This window comes from Colius striatus, chromosome 1, assembly GCF_028858725.1.
Source record: "Colius striatus isolate bColStr4 chromosome 1, bColStr4.1.hap1, whole genome shotgun sequence".
Lineage (NCBI taxonomy): Eukaryota > Metazoa > Chordata > Aves > Coliiformes > Coliidae > Colius > Colius striatus.
Window position 1 is genome coordinate 31,943,879 of NC_084759.1, and position 24,139 is coordinate 31,968,017.

At 44.3% G+C, this 24,139-nt stretch overlaps 2 protein-coding genes across 6 annotated transcripts in view; one reads left to right on the top strand and one right to left on the bottom strand.

The window, feature by feature from the left end:
- The window catches only part of NAA16 (N-alpha-acetyltransferase 16, NatA auxiliary subunit), a 72,913-nt gene extending 72,210 nt beyond the window's left edge, over positions 1 to 703 (bottom strand). For all 3 annotated transcript variants that reach the window (XM_061995229.1, XM_061995223.1, XM_061995238.1), the window contains exon 1: positions 370 to 703. In XM_061995229.1, the coding sequence (XP_061851213.1) occupies positions 370 to 423 (54 nt within the window). In that variant the 5' untranslated portion in view covers positions 424 to 703. The remainder of the gene's footprint in view (positions 1 to 369) is intronic.
- MTRF1 (mitochondrial translation release factor 1) lies at positions 1 to 23,087 on the top strand. Of its 3 annotated transcripts, none has more exons than XM_061995259.1 (10): positions 1 to 424; positions 8,837 to 9,295; positions 15,002 to 15,093; positions 15,935 to 16,016; positions 16,248 to 16,355; positions 16,444 to 16,616; positions 17,769 to 17,886; positions 19,546 to 19,682; positions 21,295 to 21,393; positions 22,891 to 23,087. In XM_061995259.1, the coding sequence occupies exons 2-10, from the start codon at positions 8,860 to 8,862 to the stop codon at positions 23,011 to 23,013; spliced, it is 1,368 nt and encodes a 455-aa protein (XP_061851243.1). In that variant the 5' UTR covers positions 1 to 424; positions 8,837 to 8,859; the 3' UTR covers positions 23,014 to 23,087. The 3 variants fall into 3 exon arrangements, with proteins under 3 accessions (XP_061851243.1, XP_061851252.1, XP_061851234.1); XM_061995268.1 differs by lacking the exon at positions 1 to 424 and adding an exon at positions 5,363 to 5,540; XM_061995250.1 differs by lacking the exon at positions 1 to 424 and having other exon boundaries at positions 8,812 to 9,295.
- Positions 23,088 to 24,139: the final 1,052 nt, after the last annotated feature.

A 24,139-nucleotide genomic window follows, 5' to 3' on the forward strand; every position in this document is an offset into this window, starting at 1 on the left:
ACGGAAACCCACGGTTCCCGGGCGGGCGGCTGCCTCCCTCCCTCCTTCCCGCCCTCGCCCGGCCGAGGGCGACACCAGCCCTTCCCGGGCCCCCACACGAGCGAGGGGGCTCGCCCGGCCTGCTCGGCGGGCCCCAGACAAAGGAAGGAAACGGGGACGAACCGGGACGAGACGGTGGCGGCAGCCCCGGCTCCCCCTAGGCGAGCACGGCCGCCGCATCTTTTTTCCCTCAGCCGGAGCCAGCTCCGGCAGAGAGCGAAGTAACCCGCGCCGCGGGTCGGAGGGCACCGAGCAAGGCCAGCGCGCGAGAGAAAAGGGAGAGGCGACGGCGGAAGGAAGAGACAGAGAGGAGCGGGACTGGTGGCTCACCAGGATCCGCTTGAAGAGGTTGCTCTCCTTGGGCGGCAGCGGCACGGACGGCATGGTGCGGGCGGCCCCAGGGCAGGCACAGCTGGAGGGACGGGGGGGAGGCTGACGGGGGCGAAGGTGGCCCGGGAGAGGCGACCGGGCAACAGTCGGTACGAGGGCAGGGAGAAGGGAGGGAAAGGAGAAAAAGAAACCCCCGAACTCTGCGGGGCGGCGGCGCGGCTCCTGCCCGAGCGGCGGCGGCGACTCTTTAACTCATTGGCCTGCACCGCCCTCCCCGCCGGCTCCCCTCAGACGCTGCGCGCGAGCGCGGCCCCTGTGCGCAGCTGCCGGGGGAGGCCTCGCCGCTCGGCTGACGCTGCAAAATGGCAGCCGGGGTCTCCTCCGCGCAGGCGCACGGCCGCCGGCAGGCCCCCCCCCCCCCCGCTGCTGCCTCCTCACAGACAAGCCCGTGCCCCGCCTTCGCTGGCGAGTTGGGACGCGAGGGGCTCCTTCGCGGGAGCCGGTTCGCCTTTAAGGCGGGGGGGAAGCTTCATGGTTTGTCGGTTGTAGCTCTTCTGTTGCAGCGGTCCAGAGGGGAGTTGCCTGCCGTGAGCGAGGCCGGCGGTAGGCGGCCCCGAGGGGAGGAGAGGGAAGGGGGCTTCAAGCCGCGGAGTTCGTTAACAAATCATTTGGCCGAGGCCCGTGTCACGGGCTCGTTCCAAGGCGAGGGCGGTGGGAAGCGGGGAGCAGCGTTTGGCATCCCGGCCGTGGCTGGGAGGGCAGTAAGCTTTCTCTGTGTGCTCGCTGTTCTGCTTCTCTGCCCCTAGTAATCAAGTTTTAGTGGCTGCCGTCTCAAAAGCTCGTTTAGACTGGTATGCTAGAGAGCCAGGCTGCCCGAAAGCTTGGGAGGTGTTGTTGGAAGAGAGCAAAGTCCCTGTAAACTGCAGAGCTTTGGGAGGCTGCGTGCTTGCTGTGCCCTGGCCGGTGTTTAAGGAGACAACAGCAAACTTAGCAGTCAGACTTTCAGCAAGCAAGGATGTCATCTATTGCATTAATGCATTTTTCAGCAGTTGGTTATGTAAAACTTCCAGGGCACTGTCGTGCATGTTTTGAACAGCATTTATCCTTCACCAAAAGGGGTTTAAGGTCTTTTGAAAATAAATTTTCCTTCTTTTTATTCCCAGAAATCATTCTGAAATGAATCTTTGCAGAAATTTAAATTAAGCAAACAAAACAACCTGGAAACACTAAAACCACATGGCCTATGCCATTTACTTAGAAAGAAAACTGGTTAAACAGTCAAGGTTACAACCGTATTACAAGGAAAAATTAAACAGAGCTTCTACTTGAAGCTGCCTATGTAATTGTCCTTTAAAAATATTAACTATATTTTGGTATGTTTTAAAGGACATTTTTTTTTAACAAATGGTTATCTACCTACTATCCTAGATGATCAATGTAATAATTGACACCCATAGCAAAGCAACTATGTGGAAAACAGTATATAGCATGAGCCAATTGGGAAGGTTGTGTACTTAATATATTTTATTTGGTTACACATAAGGTAGATGACTATGTGACTGAGGAGCCCAAGCAGCATTTATTTGACTTGTCGCAAGCCTTGCTGAAACCGATGGATGTGATAGCTGCTCTCTTTGCAGGCCACAGGATGAAACGAGAGTAGACAATTTCTTGGAAGAGAGTAACCTGGATGATGGCCTTACTTGGGGACTACTAATTAAAAAAAAAAAAAAGATGGTAGGCTTAGGAAGCTTCCTGAGATGAAAACAGTAAATGCAAGGAGAGTGTTAAAAAAGTACAGCATATGCTTTCTTAGTTCTTAGCTGAGCATCAGTTTATGAGTTTATGACCACTGTTTTTGTGGCTGGTGGTTGGTTTCGGTGTTGTTTTATTAATCTGTTTCGATGTCTGGTCTGTAATAAGTTTATTTGTAGAAGGAATATATTGTGTTTATTCCTCACTTTTTAGTTCTAGCATGCTTCTAATGATGTCAGTCATCTGGATCACTGATAGCAGTATGTGTATTTCCCATGAGCTCTACCCAATTTGCTGTTCTTTCTGCTATACGGTGCAGGACTGCTGTGTTCAGCATCTGATTGTTTCAAAGCGGGAGTACTGTTGACAAGAATGGCCTGCCACGTCACTTTTGGCCCTTGTTTGTACCACAGCATGTATTCAGCACTTTTTATAACTAGCTGAAGCCCTGACTATGAACTCTAGATTTCTGTCTTAGCAAAAGGCATGTTATTCCTCTGGTTGGGTTGAGTGATAAACAGATGGCATCTCTGAGATGGTCGGGCAAATATTGTGATGGGTGGACCTTTGGTTTGTAGCAATAAGGCTGTTGGTGACAGCTTAAAGGTCTCTGTTTCATGCTAGCCCAAGTAGTAGAAAGAAAGCTATCTGAAAGTAAGCAAATTACAAATCAGAGGCAGGGGATTGATTTGCATTTAGACATGTGCCAGTACTAAAAATCTGTGTTAAAAGCAGCAAGGAAAGAAAAGCAAGGAGGCAATAAAAGAAATGTGTGTAGGCTAGCTGGCAGAGAATAAACAAAGAAATGAGCTTTGTGGGGGCCAGAGCTCTAGTTGAAAGTGAGGTTTGGGAGAGCAGTCAAGAAAACTTCTTGTCATTTAATCCCACTGTGCTGGGCAAAACAAAGCTCTTTCTACAGGGTTTGTTAACAAACAGGACAGCATTCAAGACATGTATGAGCCTGTCATCAGGTTTTCCATCAAACAGAAAGAATTCAGAAGTCTGTTGACAAACTATTTGGGTCACAATGGAGGAGTGATATTCAAGTGATAAATATGTTATAACAAGCTTGTCATTTTGCCCTGTCTCTCACTTTACTGTGTGACCCATCAATGTTAGTTGGTGTCTGCAGACACAGGGATTCTATGCTTGTAGATGGCTAAACTTAAGGGCCCTCTGAGTGAAAAAAGGCCTCCACGTGAGCATGGACTCATCTTCAAGCAAAGCACGTGTTCCGGCTGAGTAGCCAATGGGCCATTTCTTTGCCTCCTGTTTGTAAAGCAATTGGCATCTTAAGGATAGGACTGCCATGGTTGTCCTGAAGCACAGCTGTATTTGTGCTGCCAGTCTTCCCTCCCAGTGACCTGGCTGGCAGCTGAGGAAGGCAGTGGCACCTTACCACAATACCCATAACCCCTCATCGGCTCCATAGGCAGCTGCTTTGGCCTCACAGGTTTTAAGGCATCAAAACAAACCATGGGATGGGAGGGAAGAAGAGACAGCAAGGGAATTTCCCATCCTTCATACTCAGTTCCCATACTGCATTCTAAAAGCATACAGTAAATGCAGTGAAAGAGTTGTGCTGGTTTTAGCTGGGATCATTTTCTTCACAGTAGCTACTATGGGGCTCTGTTTTCACCAGGACAGAGCATCTTCTATCTTTTGAATATGAGATACGTGCACTAGGGCCTGTGGTTGATGCTGTATCTGGCAGCCCTGGTCCTTGGCTTGGCTATGTGGTCCCTACATGGTCTGCTGCCTGAGAGGGAGGGAGGGCTGACAGTTTGTTACACTCTGCTTTCACACTTAAAGAATTTGCTTGCAAGGTATAATAAAAACTGAACCACACTCATGTTTCTTCCGAGGATTTAATGTAAGAACCATTACCAGCAGGAGTAGAAGCTGAGTTGATTTTCCTTGGACTACCCTTTTAAAAGAAACTTTTGAACATGTGGTCTGCTTAAAGTTTTCATGTTCTTAATAGCTTCTTGGTTGTCCTCCCATAGATGACTTTCCCAAGATTTTTAAGTATCAGATTGCATATTTGGAGTACCAGTGCAAAGAGGAGTTTATAATTTCATTTCACTGAGGTCTAAGTCATGGTGGAAAAAGAGTGAGGCCACGTGGTGGGGATGGTGTCTGGATGATGGTGTCTCTGACACAGTGGCAACGCAGGCTCAGGCCTGGGGAAGCACCTTTGAAGTTTTGGGGAGCTGTTTGCTGTGGTGGTTTTGTAGATTGGATCAGCTCTGGGGTGGGTACTGTTCTCTGGAAGAGCCTTTTAATCTGTCTGTCTTGTTTTTTGACCCCATGGATGGAGCAGAGCCTGAATCTGTTCTTAGATCTGAACAAGCAGTTAGTTGTCATTCATGTGCTGATGAGGTTTTGCTCCCAATCCTCTTGTGGTAGTTTAACCATGGCTTTGTATCAAGTGCTCGCCAAAGCTGTTCTATCACTCCTCCTCCTCAGCTGTACAGGGGATAGAAAATGTAACAAAAACCCCCTCCTAGTGAGATAAGAACAGGTAGATCACTCAGCAATTACTGTCACTGGAAAAACAGACTAAACTTGGGGTTAATTGGTTTGATTTATTAACAATCAAAACTGAGCAGGGAAATGATAAATAAAAAACTTGAATCTTAAAATATCTCCCCTCACCTGTCCCCTCTTCCTGGGTCTCTACCTCCTCCCCACCAGTGGCACAGGAGGACTAGGAATGGGGGTTACGGTCCGTTCATCACAGATGGACTTTGCTGCTGCGTCCTTTTGGAGGAGGCCTCCTCACACACTGCTACAGTGTGGGGTCCCTCCCACAGGAGATAGTCCTCCACAAACTTCTCCAAACTTCTCCATGGCTCCTTCCATGGGCTACAGTTCTTCATGAGCTGCTTCAACGTAGGTCTTATCCATGAGGGAAACACTTTCAGAAATTTACTGCTGCAGCGTGGGTCCCCCACAGGATCGCAAATCCTGACAAGAAACCTGTTCCAGTGTGGACTCTTCTCTGTCCACAGGTTCTCAGGTCCAGCTAGGAGCCTGCTCTAGCACAGGCTTCTCATGAGATCACAGTCTCCTTTGGGCATCCACCCACTCCAGTGTAGGGTCCTCCCCAAGCTACAGGTGTATCTCTGCTCTCCTGTGGCCTCCATGGCTGCAGGGGCAGGACCTGCCTCACTATGGGCTGCACCACTGGCTGCAGGGGAAGTTCTGCTCCGGTGCCTGGAGACACCTTGGTGTCTGTGCAGATGTTGTTCTCACATTTTCCCTCCATTCTTCTGCGGCAGTTTTGACACGTGGGCAGCAACTTCTTCCCCTTCTCCAGTATGTTAATCACAGAGGTGTTACCTCCATCGCTAATTGGCTCATCAGCGATGACTCCATTTTAGAGCTGGTTCGATTCTGTTGAACCTCAGTAGGTGAGAAAAAAGCTTCTTGTGTGACTATAGGTATAAAAAAATGTTACACTTCTAAAATGCAAATATAATTAGGGAGGTAGTTGTATAATCTGTTTAAAATTCTCTATGAAAACGCGCATATACACAGTATGTTTTTAAACAGACCTTATCAGGAAGCCGCAGCCTGTTAGCATCATGATGATCTGAATGGTTATGTTTATTAGTATTTTGTAACTGGTGTTTCCTTTAGTAGTGTAGTAATAATACATTTTAAATAAAATTGAATAGTAAGCTTTGACATAAAGTGGAACTTAACATTGTTTTATGCAAACCTTTCTGAAGTGAATCTTTTAATAACCAGGTTTAAAAGGGCATTAATTTTTAACCTGTTTTGGGAATACAAAGGGGGAAGTGTGTGCAATAGCTTAGAAGCTGGACACAGAAGCGAGTATTGCCATTTGTGGTTGCTCTTGACACTTCTCTCCAAGTGTTACTGAAGTCACAGCGCGTTACCGTGCAGCTGTCAGGAAGACACCCAAAATAAAGGCCTGTTATTAAAGCTCCGTTCCTCGCTTTTTAATTTGGGCTCGCGTTCCACAAAGCAAAGCAAAGTCTGCGTTGACCGACAGCGTGGCTAAAGCGCTGCTTGCAGCCCCGGCGGGCTGGCCGTGCAGGCGGGCGCAGCGCAGCACCCGCCCCGCCGCGCAGCCGGGCGTGGGCCGGAGCACGCCGGGAGTCACGCTTTTGAGCAGGCATGCTGGGACTGCGAGTATTTCCGCACCGCTTCCCGGCTGCCATGGCCTTCTGTTTGGAGGCAGGATCCGTCCGGCGCCGAAGTGTGCGGAGGGTGAGTGCCAAAGCGGACACCCCCCCAGCTGCCCCCCTGCCCCACGCAGCCGCCTCCCGCCACTGTGCGACCTCCTCCCGCTCCTGCCCGCCCGACATCCACCCGCAGCCTCTGCTCCGGAGGGTGGAGGGTGAGAAGGGTTTGCTGCCAGGGTGCTGCACGGCTTTCGGGGGGGTTGTTAGGGGTAACGGTGGTGGGAAACAGCTATGTGGAAGGTGGCCTCGGAGGCACCGACTCGAGCTGTTCCTGTTACAGTCTGCATTGAAATACACTCTCCTTCCGTGCACCTGCATACTCCTGCGCGTCTGAATTCAGTTGCATGGAGCTAATAGCGTCTGTGACGGTTATAAACGATTTTAAAAACCTCTGAAAGTGTTCACGATATCGATAACTTTCCTGTCTGGAAATGATGCTTTGTTGCTGTTATTTTAACGAGACAATTATAGTTGCCACTTTTGCTTACTGGTTTTGATTTGTGATGTGGGGTAATTTTGTCACATAAAAAAAGTTATTAAAACCTCGTTTGGAAAACAGGTAAGAAGTCCTTAACTGCTCATAGCTCTGCAGAAGTTTTATTTGTGCCTAGTTCTGCACAAACCTGGCTCAGCAACGTCTCTCTGGAAAGGAGATACCTGTATTTAACATAGTAAAGTTAATTTGAAATTTCTGATGTCTTTGAAAGTCCATGTCATGCCATAACTTAGGTTTTTCAGGTGTTTAAACCCAAGAATTTTATTTCTGAGGGCTCACGCAGAACAATACTAACAAATCTGTTATTGTTAGAGTACACCATTATCAATGAGTTAGATTATTATAATTAATATAGTTAATAACTTAAAATAGAAATATTTTTACATGACTTAATGATGGTTAGCTCTGTAACAAATGACAATAGGCTATACTGATCTGGAGCAATTCCAGCATCAGCAGCAGAACTAAGTGTACGTGCCTCTGAGTAACTAAGTCCAGGATTGTGGATGATGAGCCACCTCTATGCCTTTTTTGTCCCCCTGCTGAAAGGAACATGATCCCTCTGCTACAGCTTGTTTTAGTCTAGAATTACTAGAGTAATTCATGATGGATATTGTTGGCTTTCTGTAAATTAAAGCAGTCTGAAGTGGCTACTGTGGATTTGAGAGCATCTGGTAGCTGGGGAATTTGGGGAACATCCAGAAGTAGAATAAAGGTCCTTCCCTCTTTCTGTAGGTAGCATACCAAACATCCAGGCAAGTAAGATGCAATACTTCTGATTTCACTGCATATTGCTCTTTCTTTATGGTGGTTGATTGGATGAAAATAAATGAGTGAGGATAATAGGTGAGTTAAATAGTTAGAATGTCATAGTAGTTTGTTAATAAAATACCTGAAGATGCACAGAAAGTCTTGTCACAGGAGTAAAAAATAATTGTGTCAGAAAACTGTGTATTTCATGGAGAAGCCTGTTGCAAAAGTTTCATGCTGTCATTTTCTCTGAATCCACTTCTTCATGAAAATCAGTAGACAGGTGGGATTGTGGCACTGGCAGAGATACTAAGGGATGTGTCTTAATTTGTTAAACCTTTTTCTGTAGTAGTCCTGGACTATGAGTGATTTCAATGTTTTCCTCTTGGTAGGCCCTAGCACTCCGATGTACATTAATAGAGCACAGTAAAAAGTCATAACATAGTTTGCAATTTTGATGATAGAAGAGGAAAAGATGTTTCATAGAGTAACAGAGATGCTAAGGAAAGCCTGTTTCCTTCAAAATTGTAAGCCAGGTGTCTCAGAAAAATACAGGGGTTATATTTCTAAATACCAGCTTCTTGCTTTTTGGTTGGAAAATATTTATGTCACTTATATGTAAATATATAAAGAGGAGTACACAGAAGACATAAAGCCTCATTCCCATGTCTTAAGTAGCACATATATATGGCCGAGTAATTTGCAAATGTATTAGTCCTATTGACTAATCTGTCACAAGATCAGTTTGGTGTTACCAGTGTCCTCCTGCCAAAGTTATATCCTGTTACATTTCTGGGTATGATTTTGCACATAATTCTGGATATTTCATACATTCTTTGTATAGACATCTGTACCTCTAGTATATATGTCTTAGTAACATTTTTGTTGCAGCAATAAGGCATGACACACTTGGGTTTTCCAGTGAGACATGACAAAGTGAAGCTGTTATCTGTAAAGCTGCATCTACAGTACCTTTTCCACAGTATAGATAAATTGTTTGAGGAGTTGAGGGCAGAGACCTTCTCCAACCCTCAGTCAGTAGAATGGTGCTGATAAGAGTTTCTGGTTTAAACTAGGACTAAAACAGGAGTAGTTTTGTTGCGTTTATACTGCTGTAGTCCAGAACAGGATTTGGCCTTGATACAGTTTTCATGTTTGTTTTTTTTGTTGTTTTGTTGGGTTTTTTTAATACAACACTCTCTTTCTGGATAATAACACTGGTCTATGTGCTACCTACTTTTAATTTCAGGTGGTGGAAAATTAAGAAACAAAATGAAACCTTTCCAAAGCATCTGTCTTGTCAAGAACCTGCTTGCCAGTCGCTACTGTCACGGTCAGCTTCACAGCTGTATTCTCCCTCCTGTTGCAGAGAAGATAGGTTATGTGATGGGACTGCATAGCTGTGCATTTTGGAGGCCAAAATCCTTTTTGGACACAGCTAGATTGCCTCTGTCTTTTAACGGCTGGCATAGGAAAAAACATCAGGATTCTCAAGCACTGTGGAAGCAAGAGGCTGTGCAGAAGTATCTGGAGACTCTAAACAAGGAGTACCAGGAGGTTAGTCATCTGTTAAATGCCAACTCAATAAATGACTCTGAGCAAAGAACCCTGAGGAGGAGATGTGCCAACCTGGCCCCCATTGCAGCTGCATTTCAACAGATCAAAGAGTCTGAAAGAGAAGTTCAGGAGTTAGAAACCATGTGCAGAGGTAAGGGATACACATCTACTTCCTTGCTTCAAAACAGTAGCTTTGCTTGTGATAAACTTCATTGCCCAGCCTTTGAGGAAAGCTTTTAGATAAGTTAAGCCAGTCCTGGAACACTGTGTCTTCCTGCCTGTTCCTGGGAGCTTACACGCTGTTAGGGCTTTCTACATACACTCATGTCCATCCAATTTGCATCTCACCTCACTTCAGTCTGAGGTCTTAGTGTGGCCAACTTGGGAGATGTCCTGTTTTCAGCAAGTATAGAGGTAATTTTCTTCCTAGTAGCTGGGCTATGTTTTGGATTTGTACTGAAAACAGCCTTGATAGCATATTTTGGTTATTGCTGAGCAGTGCTTATACAGCCTCAAGGCCTTTCCTGCTTCTCACCCTGCCCTGCCAGTGAGTGGACTGGAGATGTACAAGAATCTGTAAGGAAGCATGGCCAGGACAGCTGAGCCCAGCTAGGCAGAAGACTATTCCATACCATAGGATGTCATGCCCAGTATATAAACGGGACTCAGGATGCCATACCTTCCTTTGGGTATGCCCGTATATAATCTTGGTGGGGAGGGTCAGCTTGCTGCTCAGGCATTGGTCAGCGAGTGGTGAACAGCTGCACTGAGCATCACTTGGGATTTTTTTCCTCTCCCTTTTTTGTGATATTCATTTTTATTACGATTATTATTAAAATAATAATAATTATTAAGTTTTAGTTAATTTAGTTAGTAAACTATTCTTATCTCAACCCACAAGTTTTACTTTTTTCCCCCAATTCTCCTCTCCATCCCATTGTAGACTGTGTGGGTAGTAAGTAAGTAGCTATATGGTGCTTATTTGCCAGCTGATGTTAAACCACAACAAGAGAGTAGATATCTTCTGGAATCTCAGGGCTACTTGTCTAACAGAAATAGACATGTTTGTTTTAAGGTGTTTTTTTGATTGAACTCAGAGCAGTGTGAACTAAAGGAAAAGATTTAGAGAGTCTAACACATTTGATAGACGTAGACTTCACCTGTGTTATTTAAAATGGGAGTCCATCTAGCCAGTTGTGGTGGGTTGACCTTAGCTGGATGCCTGGTGCCCACCAAGCTGCTCTATCACTCAGCTGGACAGGGGCGAGAAAATGTAATGAAAGGCTTGTGGCTTGAGATAAGAACAGGGAGAGATCACTCAGCAATTACCAGCACAGGCAAAAGAGACTCAACTTGGGGAAATTAGTTTAATTTATTGCCAAACAAAACAGAAAATGGCAATGAGAAATGAAACTCAAAACATCAACACTCCACCACTCCCTTCTTCCTGGGTCTCTGCCTCCTCCTCCTTTCCAGTGGCACAGGCAGATGGGGAATGGGCATTGTGGTCATTTAATCACAGATTGTTTCTGCTGCAGCTTCCTCCTCAGGAGGAGGACTCCTCACAGTATTCTGCTCCAGTATGTGGTCCCTCCCACAGACCTGTGGTCCTCCTCAAATTTCTCCAACGTGGATCCTTCCCACTGGCTACAGTTCTTCATGAACTGCTCCAGTGTGAGTCCCTTTCACAGGGTGAAGACCTTCAGGAACAGACTGCTGCAGCATGGGTCCCAGTATTTCTTTGAAAATATTTGAAGAGTCCTTCAAGGAATAAAAATTGTCAGTTGTCTGTGAAGCTGCTTCTGCTACAGTAGAGGCTGGGGAAAAAAGAATTAAGAATTGGAGCTGGTTTTGATGCTTTTCAGGAATAAGAAAGTACACAGGCAGTAAAAGAGTTTACAAAATAAGGAATAGTACAACAGTTTGAGAAAGAAAAAAATCATTCTGCTTCACCAATAGGTGTTAAGCCAAGAGAGGGAAACATTGGCCTGGAAAGAACAGAGCTTACATTGAAGAAGTGAAGCAAGAGAAAAGCAAAGGACAGGAGAACTGAGTAGCCAGTGGTGCAAATGGAAGAGGAAAGTTCATGGTGCTTTTTGGAGAGTGAAACAAGGTGTATTGCCAAAACAGTAAAAGCCATATTTAAAGAAGGCTGGTTAAAATGTGACTTGTTTAGAAAGGCAGAAAACATTTATATCCTTTAGTTTTAGAAATAAATAAACTTTTGTGCTTTTGGAAAAAGGGTGGTTATTGAAAATGTTTTCATCCTTAACCCTCTCAAGTTCTCTTTTCTGGAGAAAAGGGAAAAGGAGTGAAGGTGAGGAGAGACAAAAAATTAATGCTGCAAAAGAAATGTTCTTGGAAGGATAGGAAAGTATTAAGAAAACACTGGAAAAATCATACTTTGGCTTAAAAAGGCTATTTTTTGATCAAGTAAATATAATTAAGATCTTTTCTAATGCCATAAATTATGATGTGGATGAGTGGAGTGAGTTCTAGCTGAAAGAAGGGAAAAGAAGGCCAAGAAGGCAAATGGCACACTGGGATGCATCAAGAAGAGTGTGGTCAACAGGTCAAGGGAGGTTCTTTTCCCTCTCTACTCTGCCCTGGTGAGGCCTCATCTGGAGTCCTGTGTCCAGTTCTGGGCTCCTCAGCCCAAGAGGGATGGAGAACTGCTGGAGACAGTCTAACGCAGGGCCAACAAGATGATCAGGAGACTGGAACATCTTTCATATGAGGAAAGGCTGCAGGAACTGGGGCTGTTTAGTCTGGAGAAGAGGAGATTGAGGGGAGATCTTATGTTTATAAATATCTAAAGGATGGGTGTAAGGAGGTTGGTACCTCCCTTTTTTCTGTTGTAGCTAGCAACAGGACAAGGGGTAATGGGATGAAGGTGGAACACAGAAGCTTCTACTTAAATATAAGAAAAAAACTATTTCACTGTTCAGGTGAGGGAGCAGTGGCACAGGCTGCCCAGAGGGATTGTGGAGTCTCCTTCCTTGGAGATGTTCCTATGGACATGTTCCTATGCCTGGACATGTTCCTATGAGACCTGATCTAGGTGAACCTGCTTCTGCAGGGGGATTGGACTAGATGATCTCTAAAGGTCCCTTCCAACCCTTACCATTCTGTGATTCATCCAATAAGTTAGTTAAATGGAACCAAATTATTCTGTTTCTTGTGTGATCAAGTTAAAACGGTTATTCCCTTCATTAGATTGCTCCTAACTGACCCTCTTTTCTGTAATGCCTTAATTCCTCACACTGCTATAGGATTTTATATTTGCAACACTCAGTGAAGCAGGAAAATATTATCTCCCAGTTTGCCACTGATGGTGTGAGTCGTGGGGTAGATTAAGTGAATTCTTAAAGATTGAGTTTGCAGGGAGGTAGGGATGAACCTGAAGCCTTTTGGTCACCACCAGACCATTCTTTCATCTCTGCTGACAGTAGTGAATTTGATACTGTTTATCTAACTAGTCCATAATTGTGCTTTTTGGACCAACTAGAAACCAGAAGCCTTTGATTCAGTAGCAGCTTTGGGTTGCAGTTGTGACATACTGGTAGGGAGATTTGTAAAGTTTTTGCCTTATGTACAGGAGATGTCAGGTTCAAGTGTTGATCTGCCTCTTTTTATTTAAGAGAAGAAAAACTCCCAGAGCATAAATTAAAACCCTTGTTATTGAGGAGCTGCTGTGGTCCTTGCCCAGTACACAAAGCTGATGCAACATCACTATGTAGCCTATGTAGCTGTCAGTGCTGAGGTCACCAGTAAACATGTGTGTGAATCAGTTGCCGTGAGCGAGCAGGAACCATGCAGCAGCTGCCCAGGGATGTGGAGCCCACGCTCCTTGCGCCTGCCTTCCAGACACCCGATTCCTGCCGCACAACCCAGAGCTCAGGTCACGCAACCTGAGGAGCAGCGTTCAGCTATTGAGTGTCTGCTTTCATACAGCATCTGAGGTAAACCTATGGTTTCCATGCCGGCCACAAGGCATAAGATGTTATCCTCCTCTTTGTTGCTTTCTTCTCTCGTTCACACTCCCAGCTGTTAAAAACTGTAGTGGAGTGATAGAACCACAGAATCATTTTGGTTGGAGAAGACCTTTAAGATCAGAGTCCAACTATTCACCCAGCACTGCTAAGCTCACCACTAAACCCCATCCCTCCACACCTCATCTGTGCATCTTTTGAATGTCTCCAGTGATATATTCAAAAGGTATTCAGGGATGGGATGTCAGGGGAGGTTCAGGCTGGATATGAGGAGGAATGTCTTTATTGAAAGGCTTGTCAGGCATTGGAATGGGCTGCCCAGGGAGGTGGTAGAGTCACCGTCCCTGGAGGTGTTTAAGAGACGATTGGATGTTGCACTTAGGGAAATAGTCTAGTGGTTGATAGGGCTGGGACAAAGGCTGGACTTGATGATCTCAAAGGTCTCTTCCAGCTGAAACAGTGCTATGATTCTATGGTGACTACACCACCTCCCTGGGCAGCCTATTCCAATTCTTGACAAAGCTTTGAGTGTAAAAATTTTTCCTGGAACCTAACACAAACTTCCTCTGGCACAACTTGAAGTCATTTTCTCTTGCCCTGTTGCTTGTCCTCCATTTGTACTGGTAATTGAGCTTTCGTATTTGTGCTGGTAATTTTCAGCTTGGGATGGTAAAATAGATGTATTATTTAGCCAGACCTGTTGTGAGTTGAGTTGGTTTACTTTCTGTTGAGGTAGGTAATAAAGACACTTCTCATCTGGTGGAAAAGTGGGAATAATGCTGGTCATTTGAAGGAGACCTCTAAAGGTCATTTGGTCTGATGTCCTGTTCAAAGCAGGATCAATTAGAGCAGGTTGCCCAAGGACAGAGATCCTACAAGCTCTCTGAGCCCCTCTTCCAGTGTCTGACTACCCTTTGGGTGAAAATAGTTTTCCCAGTATCTAACTCAAATTTCCCATATTCCATCTTGTCTCCTTTCATCGTGATAAACAGTCTGTCTCCATATTTTTGGCATGTTTCAGTTGGGTATTTGTACACAGCAATAAAACCTCCTCCACCCCTGCTTTTCCTAAGGCTGAACAACCACCGTCCTCTCTGCCTCTTCTGTCCTTTGGTCCAGCCCTCGACCATCTTGGTGGTTTCAGCTAGATTCACTCCAGTATTTCCTGCCTTTCTTGTACTGGGAAACACAAAACTGGACGCAGTGCTTCAGATTGTGGTCTCACTTGTCTGGAGAGAAGAGAAGGGATTCTCCTTCAGCAAAACAAAAGAGTCCAGATGTGGTCTCACACATCCAAATGGCTTGCATCCCTAACTTAGACATCTCTGTGGTCTCTTGAATGTCAGGAGACAGAAGGTTAGAAACCTTGTTATTATAATTATCAATAATATCCCATTATTTGTAGTGCTCACCTTAATGAGTTGCCTAGAAATCGTTGACTATATGAGTGCTTCTGGGCAAGTCTACAAACAAAAAGTGTTGTTGCATGAAAAAAATGTAATAAGGGAAATTGAGGCACTTCTTGTCTGCAGGCATGGTTTTGATGTGTTTTGGCAACCCTGTTTGTGGATTTACATGGACTGTCAATCAGTGCAAAGTAAGGTGTAACTGAGAAAGAAACAGTGTAACCGTTAGGTGGGACTGGCATCTATTTGGTGCAGACTTTGTGTAAGATGGAGAACTGCTACTCCTTCCAGCACACCTGAAAAATATCATCATTTAGTTAGCAAAATGCATCCTGGCTTGGGCTGCTTTCATTTTACATTTCATACAGGCAAAATGTAACTGCAAGCTTTTATGTGCTGCTGTATTTGCTCAAAGCTGGGTGAGGCTTGCTAACATCTATTCCTGTTGTTGGAATTTAGAGCTAGACAGCAGAGATGAGAAACAACTTCTAGAGCTTGCCCTGGAAGAGAAGGAAACTCTGGATAAGAAAATCAACATGTTGTGCAGAAAGGTGAGTCTGAGGTAAAATCCTACAGCCTTGTAAATAAAGATGTCAGAAAAATGTTCCTTTGTGATCTCAGCAATAGACTCTGACACTTGCATTTAGTGAAACAGAAGTCCAGCTTCTTTATTCTCCCTGAACTGGCAACATTAATTATTAGTAAGCTTCTTAGTGACAATCGTGTCTTAGAAGCTTATTATTTTAGTCATTTTTTGCTTGCTTGCTTGTCTGTCTGCAGATGCTGAAGGGGATTAAAAAAATGGTGAGTCTGTGCTGTTGAGATCTGACATGACATCCCAGTAACTGTTTGTGTCAGAGGAGCATGCATTCTTGAAAGATTTCTGATTGGAACTTACAGTCTTTCCTTTTCTCTTCAGCTGGCAGCATCCCACGAGTGGGGAAATTAATTATAAGCAGTGAAGCTGAAATGATTTAGTGGAGAGCTCTGTGTTTGGGCTCATTTCTGTGTTCAGATTGAAGTAATGTGAAATGGGACTTTCTGGAAAAATAAGATTAATTTAAAGATTGGCTGGGTTTTAGCTCATAACTGTGTTCATAGGTAGCTGGGGCTGCAGTGGATGACCTGACACCAGACTTTACGGGATCAAATTTTTCAGCTACCTTTCCTGTGGATGCACCAGCATCTCCCATTTCCACACTGGCTGCACAGAGTTGCAATGGCCATTTGGCACTTTTTAGACCTACTTAGTAGTTGGAGAAAAGAATTCAGTGGTTTTGTGCACTCCCACTGTGGCAATAATGAAGACTGTCTGTAAATGTGATGAAGAGGCTATGCAGAGTCATGAAGGGGTTAATGGCATTCGTCTTTCTGGTTTTTTTTCCTTTTCAGCTTTTCCAGCTCCTAGTGCCAAAGGAAAAATACGATGCAAGTCATGTCATATTAGAAGTGACAGCTGGCAGAACAACTGGAGGTCAGCAAAGCCCCTACAGTAAAGATTACTTCAAACCTCCATCAAACTTTGTTAAACCTCTTATGGGTTACTCTTAATGCCTTTTTATACTCCGATGGTATAATGTAATACTTTCTAAAGAAGAGTATTAGTCTGTCTAATGACTGTGGTTAGAGTTGCAGCTAAAGCTAAAAGCTGGTGGCTGCCGTTTTGTGAACTGCTATTTATGTTGTAGCGCCTTTATATTTTTAGGAGACATCTGCCAGCAGTTCACTAAAGAAATGTTTGAGATGTACCAGAACTATGCCGACTATAAACGCTGGACCTTTGATGTTGTGAACTATATGCCGGCCGAGATAGGTACAGTGGTCACTCAGCCCTTCCCCTAGAGACAACGAAACTAAAAGCAGCGGTTCCGTGCTACATTTGTCACACGGTGTCTCTGTAGGTGGATTGCATCATGCTGCTGCTCACATTTCGGGAGATGACGTCTACAGGCATCTGAAATACGAAGGAGGGACTCACAGGGTCCAGCGAATCCCCGAGACGGGCATGTCGTCAAGAATGCAGCGCATTCACACCGGGACAATGTCAGTGATTGTCCTCCCTCAGCCAGAGGAGGTAAACCAACAGTTAATCAGGGTGCTAAGGCTCTCTCGCCCCTTTTTGGCACTGGAGTGGGTGTCATTTAAAACCATGTTGTTACTGTTTTGGGATTTTATTGATACCCAAGTGCTTTGTGCAAGTCCCAGCAAGTGAACCACAAGCTCCCTGACCCTGGAAGGCGCTGGTTCCTGGCTCTGTACCTTTCCTCTTTAGATGGGTCGTAAGAAGCAACTTTGCAGAGATTGGCTGTAGCCTGAAGTGCCATGTAAATCAGTAATGAGTATTCCAGCCCCAGCATTCACAAAGCTGACTGCTAGGAGTGAGCCAATTTTAAGTTATGTCATGTATTAAAACAGGGAAAATGTCCAAGAAAATACTCGATGTTGCATAGTAATGTAGTTCTGCAGGTCCTTTTATTTATTTATTTTATGGTTTCATTTAAATTATTGTCCTTCCCTGTTAAATCAAGGACAGCCTGCTTTGAATTTGAATGGCTGAGTCTGTTGGCTGTTCTTTCTGAGATCTCACTGATCACAATTCTCACTTAAACCAGCAATTTGCACACAAAATAAACACAAACAGAGCCTGCAGGCTTGCCCTGCGTGTTACTCTGCTTCCTTGCAATGCTTTCCTTGCAACATTGATCAGATCTGAATGTTCCATCCATTGAGCTCAGACTATGGTCCAGGTCATCATGGACTCATATTTCCAATGCTACAATCCTTACTTGGATCTGGACACACCTTTTCCTCAGTTCTTTAGCATTGTTATAAGAATCACTCAGGCTTGACTCAGAAACAAGATCCTTGCACTGCTGTTCAGAAATAGGGTTTTTTGTTATTTGCATATTTCTTAGTCTCCCTGCCAAGCTTGTGGTTTTATAAAATGCTGTTGGGTTTTGTTTTCACTCGTGGACATGCCTTGTTTTGTGAAAGGCCTGGAGTAAGAGCTTGAAAAAACATAAGGGAGGTATTGAAGACATCACTCTCTTTGCAGAGATAGGTGGCACTGCATTGTGTTTTGAAGTGTAATAATTCATTACAGCTGTTACTCAGGAACAGTTGCAAAGGAGCAGTTTTTCAAGAAGTGATTTTTTTTGCACTGAGTATCATTGACATTCAGATGTTTTTAGAATGAGCAGAAAGTGGTAATTTTCTTTGATTCTAGGTTGATGTTAAAGTGGATCCCAAAGATTTGCGTATAGATACATTCAGGGCCAAAGGAGCAGGAGGGCAACATGTTAACAAAACTGATAGTGCTGTGAGGATTGTCCACATTCCCACAGGTAAGTCTGGCTGTGTTTTGTACTTCTGGTCACCCGAAGTGAAGAGAAAGTTTGTGGTCCTTCAATGTGTCTCGTAGAGTGTGTTTGCAGGGCTTGGGCTTATACCAAGAAAAGGAAGTAGCCCCTTCTGGTTCTGCCCCTCTTCTGGTGAGTCAATCTGTGAGAAAAGGGATATGTCCAATTTTGGGCTCCACAGCTCAAGAGAGACAGAGAACATATAGAGAGAGTCCAGGAGAGGGCCACCAAGATGATCAAGGGACTGGAGCATTGATGAGGAAAGGCTGCTGCACCTGGGAATGTTCAGCCTAGAGAACAGAACACTGAGAGGGAATCCCATTAACACTTAGAAGTATTTAAAAGACTTTTGTCGAGAGAATGGGGTGTTTCTGTTGTCTCAAGTGACAGGGCAACAGGTAATGGACAAAAGCTGGAACACAAAAAAGTTCCAATTAAACACAAGGAAAAACTTTTCCTGTTCAGGTGAGGGAGCCCTGGCACAGGCTGCTCAGGGAGGGTGTGGAATCTCCTTCTCTGGAGGTTTTCAAACCCGCCTGGACGTGTTCCTGTGTCACCTGATCTGAGTGAACCTGCTTGAGCACTGGAATGGGGCTGGATGATTTCTAAAGGTCCCTTCCCTTCTATCATTCTGTGATTCTGTAAAATGTACCTGTGGCACAGTGGCCAGCCAGTTGCTGTTATGCTGATTTTGTTTTCAGAGAGAGTGTGTGGTGAATACATTGTCTTTGAAGGACAGAAGAACAAATGGAGGGTGACAAGGTTGGGAGATGTCAGTAATTCAGACTGTGCTCTGTACCTTCAGGAGTAACGGTTGGCAGCAACCACGGGTGTGCTTTGCCTGGCTCTGTAGTTCCATGGCTGAGGGAGAAAGAAGCTTGAAGATTTTCGTGCAGTGCTAGATAATGCTGTCATATGTTGAATAGGAAGGAAAACATGTGCTGATGGGAAGAGAGTGTGGACCACTCTGTCTTCCTCAGGCTTTGTTTTCATTGAAATTAAGTCAGTTTCTATCATTCCAGAAGCAGAATCCCTTTAGGCACAGGAAATTCCAGCGGTGACCTGAGAACAGCTGTTTCCTATGTGCCTTTTTATTTCAGAAATCAAATGAGTAGTAAAAACAGGCATTAACTTTCTTTTAAAGACCTTTATTATACTTTATTTCATTAGTCATAATTAAGTTCAAGACTCACCAATATTGTTTTGACACTCTTTGCTGGAGTAATGAATTTTACAGTCTCCAAGAGCTTCTCTTAGGCTAAGACTTTAAAAATTTGTGTTAGACTGTTTTAAACGTGCTTCTGTTGACTGTGCATGTTCCTACATTTTTAACAAGGGACAGCTAATTGGAGTGAACTCATTTTCAGGAGACAATGTCAACAACTTGTTTGCTTCCTGAAATTTTCAAATATCCCTGACTTTTCTGTAGCCCTGAACAAAGCCTCTGGTGCAGCTGTCAAGAGCTTTAAAACATACTAATGTTTCTGGCCAGTGTGTCAAAATGACTTTTTATCTTTCAGCTGAAAAGCACTACCAGCCAGCACTCTAGGTTTCCTCTGCCTGATGTGTTAGAATCGATTTGGCTTATTTGTTCTTTGTTATAATGGGCTTTTGGTCTGAGCTCTCTTGCATCCCTCTGTAAAGGACTAGCAGTCGAGTGCCAGCAGGAGCGATCACAGCAGATGAACAAGGAAATAGCTCTGCGGACACTGAGAGCTAAGCTGTACCAGCAGGTCATTGAAAAACAGCTACATCGAGAGCAAAGTGCCAGAAAACTGCAGGTGAGGAGATGTGAGGGATGAAATTTGGAGAGGGTGCCATTTTTGTAGGTTTGTTTCTGGTGCTTTAGAGCGACAGTGACAGTGCAGGTCAGCGCATGTGGCTACCCAAGTGTGCTTTCAAAAGCGAGGCTTGGGTTTGAAAGTGTTCAGTCTGGTTTTCATTTATGCCGGTTCAATGCTGTCATAGACTTCTCAGGCAATGAAAAAGAGCCATCAGCCATAGCTGGAAAGAGCTAAAAGACGAGCTGGAGTTACCCAAAAGGCAACACTCAACGTCGTGTGTTGAATCCACTTGTATTAAGGCCAGAATTACACATGTAGGGCATCAGTAAAAAGCTGTTGTCCGTGAAAATGAGGATCAGAAAGTCTCAAAGTTGTCCTTTAGTCTGTTTCTAAACCAGGGTGTTTTAGGTAACCTCTTAAGGAAGAAACAGCTTCTGTAGAATAATTGGCCTCGGGTTACACTTCTGTCTTGAAATGTGCTGTTCTTCCTTTCTCAATTTGTTGGGTATTTTCCCATTTTTGGCACAGACTTCATCAGTGATAGGAATAAAAATACTTGAGAATTACAGAACTACTGAGTACTCCAAAGTTTTTAGCTTAGCTATTTAATCAGTAATTTCAAGTTGCATGGGAGTGTATTGTTCCTGCAGATTATTAACCCAGTCATTCGAAGCAGAGAGCCATTTATCTTTTGTTACTGATTTTAGCTAGAGAGCCTTCAAGCTATGAAAAGGACCTTACCTAGGTGAACCTGCTTCTGCAGGGGGGTTGGACTAGATGATCTCTAAAGGTCCCTTCCAACCCTACCGTTCTATGATCCTATGATTCTATGTATGTTTATATGAATGCTACAGAAAGCCAGGCAAGAGTAAATTGCCTCTCCTAATGTATCAGAATGTATGGAGTAAACTCCTTGTTTTGAAATACACCTCTTGGGTGCAGGTGAAGTTTACAAAGAAGCCCGTGTAAGCAGACACCCGTTTCTCTAAGCAGCTTTTGGCGTTTAAGTCTCCATTTTAACGAAGCCTTTAACGGCACGACAATACTGCATTTGGGTTTCTGTTTTCGGTTTTAGAATTGCTTGCAGTCTTGCACTTTACCACTAGAGGACTGCTCTTTGTGTTTTCATTTACGCCTCTTGCGGTGCTAATTTCTGATAGCCAAACGAGGCCAAAGGAGCTGCTTTGCCTGTGCTGCTTCTGTTATTAATGGTACATACTTCCATTATTTTTCTGTGGGAGTTACAATCCCCCCAAAAAAGAAGAACACTGACATTTTGGAACTAATTTTGAACTCTTACAGACCCGTCTCTTGCCCTACGTGACTTTTATAAGAGTTACATAATGATTCCAGCTACCAAGCTGGAACAGAAGTGTACAGGAGGATGTAAAAACTTGTTCTGTGATACAGAATCACAAATAATACAGTTTAGTAATGTCATAATGCTTCAGAAAACTCACATCCTAAGCCATTGACCACCAGGTTTGTAGCTGGAGCAGGTTGATCCATAACAGTTTATTTTAGGTATGCTGGTTTAGAGTAGCATCTGACTTTATTTTTAAAGAACCCTACAGTATAATAGAATTTGGGTTTTGCTGCCTCGTTACAGTTGGGAACAAGAGCCCAGTCAGAGAGGATTCGTACTTATAACTTCACCCAGGACAGAGTCACTGACCACAGGATCTCATATGACGCACGCAATATCAAGGTAATGCTTGCTCATGAGAGTGCTTAAAGTTAGGTACCATAAGAAGGCAAAATTACCTTACATATGAGGAAAACAGATAGCCAGTTGTGCTCTGGCACAACATGGTGGATTTAGAAAGCTTGAACTTTCACTCCAGCCCTTTTCTAGAGCAGTGTTAAAGATGAGTGGCACAGGCTGTGAGCCACTGGCCTGTTTCTCTGTGTACTTCTCCTACTATACGAGTGAAAAATGATCAAGCTCTGTCAGTCCCTGGTGAGCTCTGTCAGTCCCTCTGCCGAACTGGGCAAGAGGCATTTGGGATTCTTGAAGCTTACTACATCCAAAAGAAAAACCTGACACGAAGGACATTGTTGCTGTTGTTGCTAAGCCATTTTTTCCTCCTCCTAATGCTGGAGGCGAGAAAAATTTCTGTTTACCTTATGGGCCACAGTCTAAACAAAGTGAAAACAAATGCTTTCATTTAAAGGTTACCTAAAGTCCTCTTTGTGAGTAAATCTCTACATATGGCTGGAATCTTATTTACTTAACTATTTCTTACAGGGAAACAAATACCTAATAATGTATTAGATTTAGGAACATTTTTTAAACTTGAGGACAAAGTTTAGGGTGACTGTTCAATATTTTGGCATGTGAAGTAAAAGCAAGGGGCTAGGGGTATAAGCTGGAACACAAGAGGTTCCAAAGAAACATAAGGAAGAATTCTTCACTGTGAGGGTGATGGGGCACTGGAACAGGCTGCCCAGATGAGTTGTTGAGTCTCCTTGTCTGGAGACATTCAAAACCCACCTGGACAAGTTCATGTGTGAGTTACTCTAGGTGGTCCTGCTCTGGCAGGGAGGTTGGACCAGATGATCTCTCAAGGTCCCTTCCAACCCTTGAGATTCTGTGATTCAGTGACTTCTGAACTGTACCCCACAGGTGCCCTGGGTAATTTCAGAAGAGGTAGGGCATGCAGAACGTGGAACAGTTTGTATTCAATGGAGTGGGGAATCAAAGACCTAGTGGAGGAGAATAGGAAGAAGTTCCATGTTTGCATAAAAATAACTTTTGTTAGTTGATAACTTATTGTTGGGAACTCTTTTCTTAGGTGAAACTGGAACCTTAGCTGCCTAGCAAAAGTTAGCTGAGCTTTGCCTTCCAAACAAACTAGTTCTTGGCATGAAGAACAGTATTTAAATTAGGTTCTTCAAGCCTTGACTGTTCTTGCTAGGAAATTTTTGTATAAAAATGGGAGTTATGTGGAAGCATGTCAGAAAGGCACCAGCAGCTCCTTTTGCTGCTTCCAGAAGCCATGTGCTTTTCCCAGGCAGCCAGCTGAAGTCAGTTGCTTTGCTTTCCCCCCAGCCAGGGAGGCTGCAAAGAGAAGTGGAATTCACCAAGATAAGACTCCAGGTGAAGTGCATTCCAGGAGCAGCTCCTTGGAGTAGCCAGGTTTCAGAATCATACTGACCCACAGTCAGTAAAGCTTTTGTCTGAGTTGGCTTTTCTTTTTCCTAGGAAATTCTCAGTGGGAAGGAAGCACTGGATAAGCTGATCAACAGACTACTGGAGTTTGCAGAGATGGAGGCTGTCACCGAATACCTAGAAAATCTGCAGGCTTTAGAAGGAGGCGGCTGCTGAAGACCATGTGCAGAATGAAAGCAGAGATGTTGTGTTTGGTACCAAAATAAATCAGATGTATTTATTAGATGACAGATGGATTCAAATCTGTGCCTCTGTTTTTCAGTGTGTGATCCTACTCTTTTTTGTGTATTTTGGCGCAAATGGGTTGAATTGCTAAGCTGATTCTTCTCTTGACCACATTGCAGCTGGAGAGACACAGAATTGTGATAATGGAGCAGAAGAAATACCACATAGTACACATTTTGTTTTGAGGGTGGGAGATGTTCCTCTCCAGGTGAAAGACTCTAAGAAGTTCCCCAAACATAGCCTAAAATCTGGCCTTATTGTTATCCATTGATTGAGTGAGCTTCACAAATGCAATCCCTTAAAAATAACTCTGTATTGTGATGCTTTATTTTTCAGAGTGAACATACAAAAGCAAAGGGGAATTTCTCAGGGGAGGAACCACAATCTTAAAGAGAGAAGCCCGTCAGCTCTCTTGTGTCAACTTAGGTTGGGTCTGGACCTCATGCTGCAGTGATGTGTCCTGGTTTCAGTTTAAGTTGATGAGGTTCTGGAGGGAGTTCAGCAGTGGTAACAGGCAGCTCCCTGCTGCTTGGCAGAGAAAATGAGTTCATAGTGTAGATGCATTTCAGCAAATGGGGTAGCTCTAGAATTCAGTTTCTGCCTTGGTGTCTTTGGGAGTGTGTGCCTGTCCCTGAGGGCAGTCCGTGAGTCTACAGTGCACGCTCAGCCGCAGTAGGCCTTGCCTTCAAGCCAGGAGGTGTACACAGTAATTAGGGAACACTCACATGTATTACATGACACAAAAACACACAAGTGCTCTGCTGAACTGTTGTCAGCAGAAGCAGGGAGGTGATCATTCCCCTGTACTTGGCTTTGGTGAGGCCGCACCTTGGATACTGAGTCCAGTTTTGGGCCTCTCTCTACAAGAAGGACATTGAGATGCTGGAGAGGATCCAGAGGTGGGCTACCAAGCTAGTGAAGGATTTGGAACATAACACATATGAGGAACAGCTGAGGAATCTGGGGCTGTTTAGCCTGGAGAAATGAAGGCTCAGGGGAGACCTTATCATTCTCTGCAACTACCTGAAAGGAGGGGTCAGTCTGTTCTCCCTAGTAA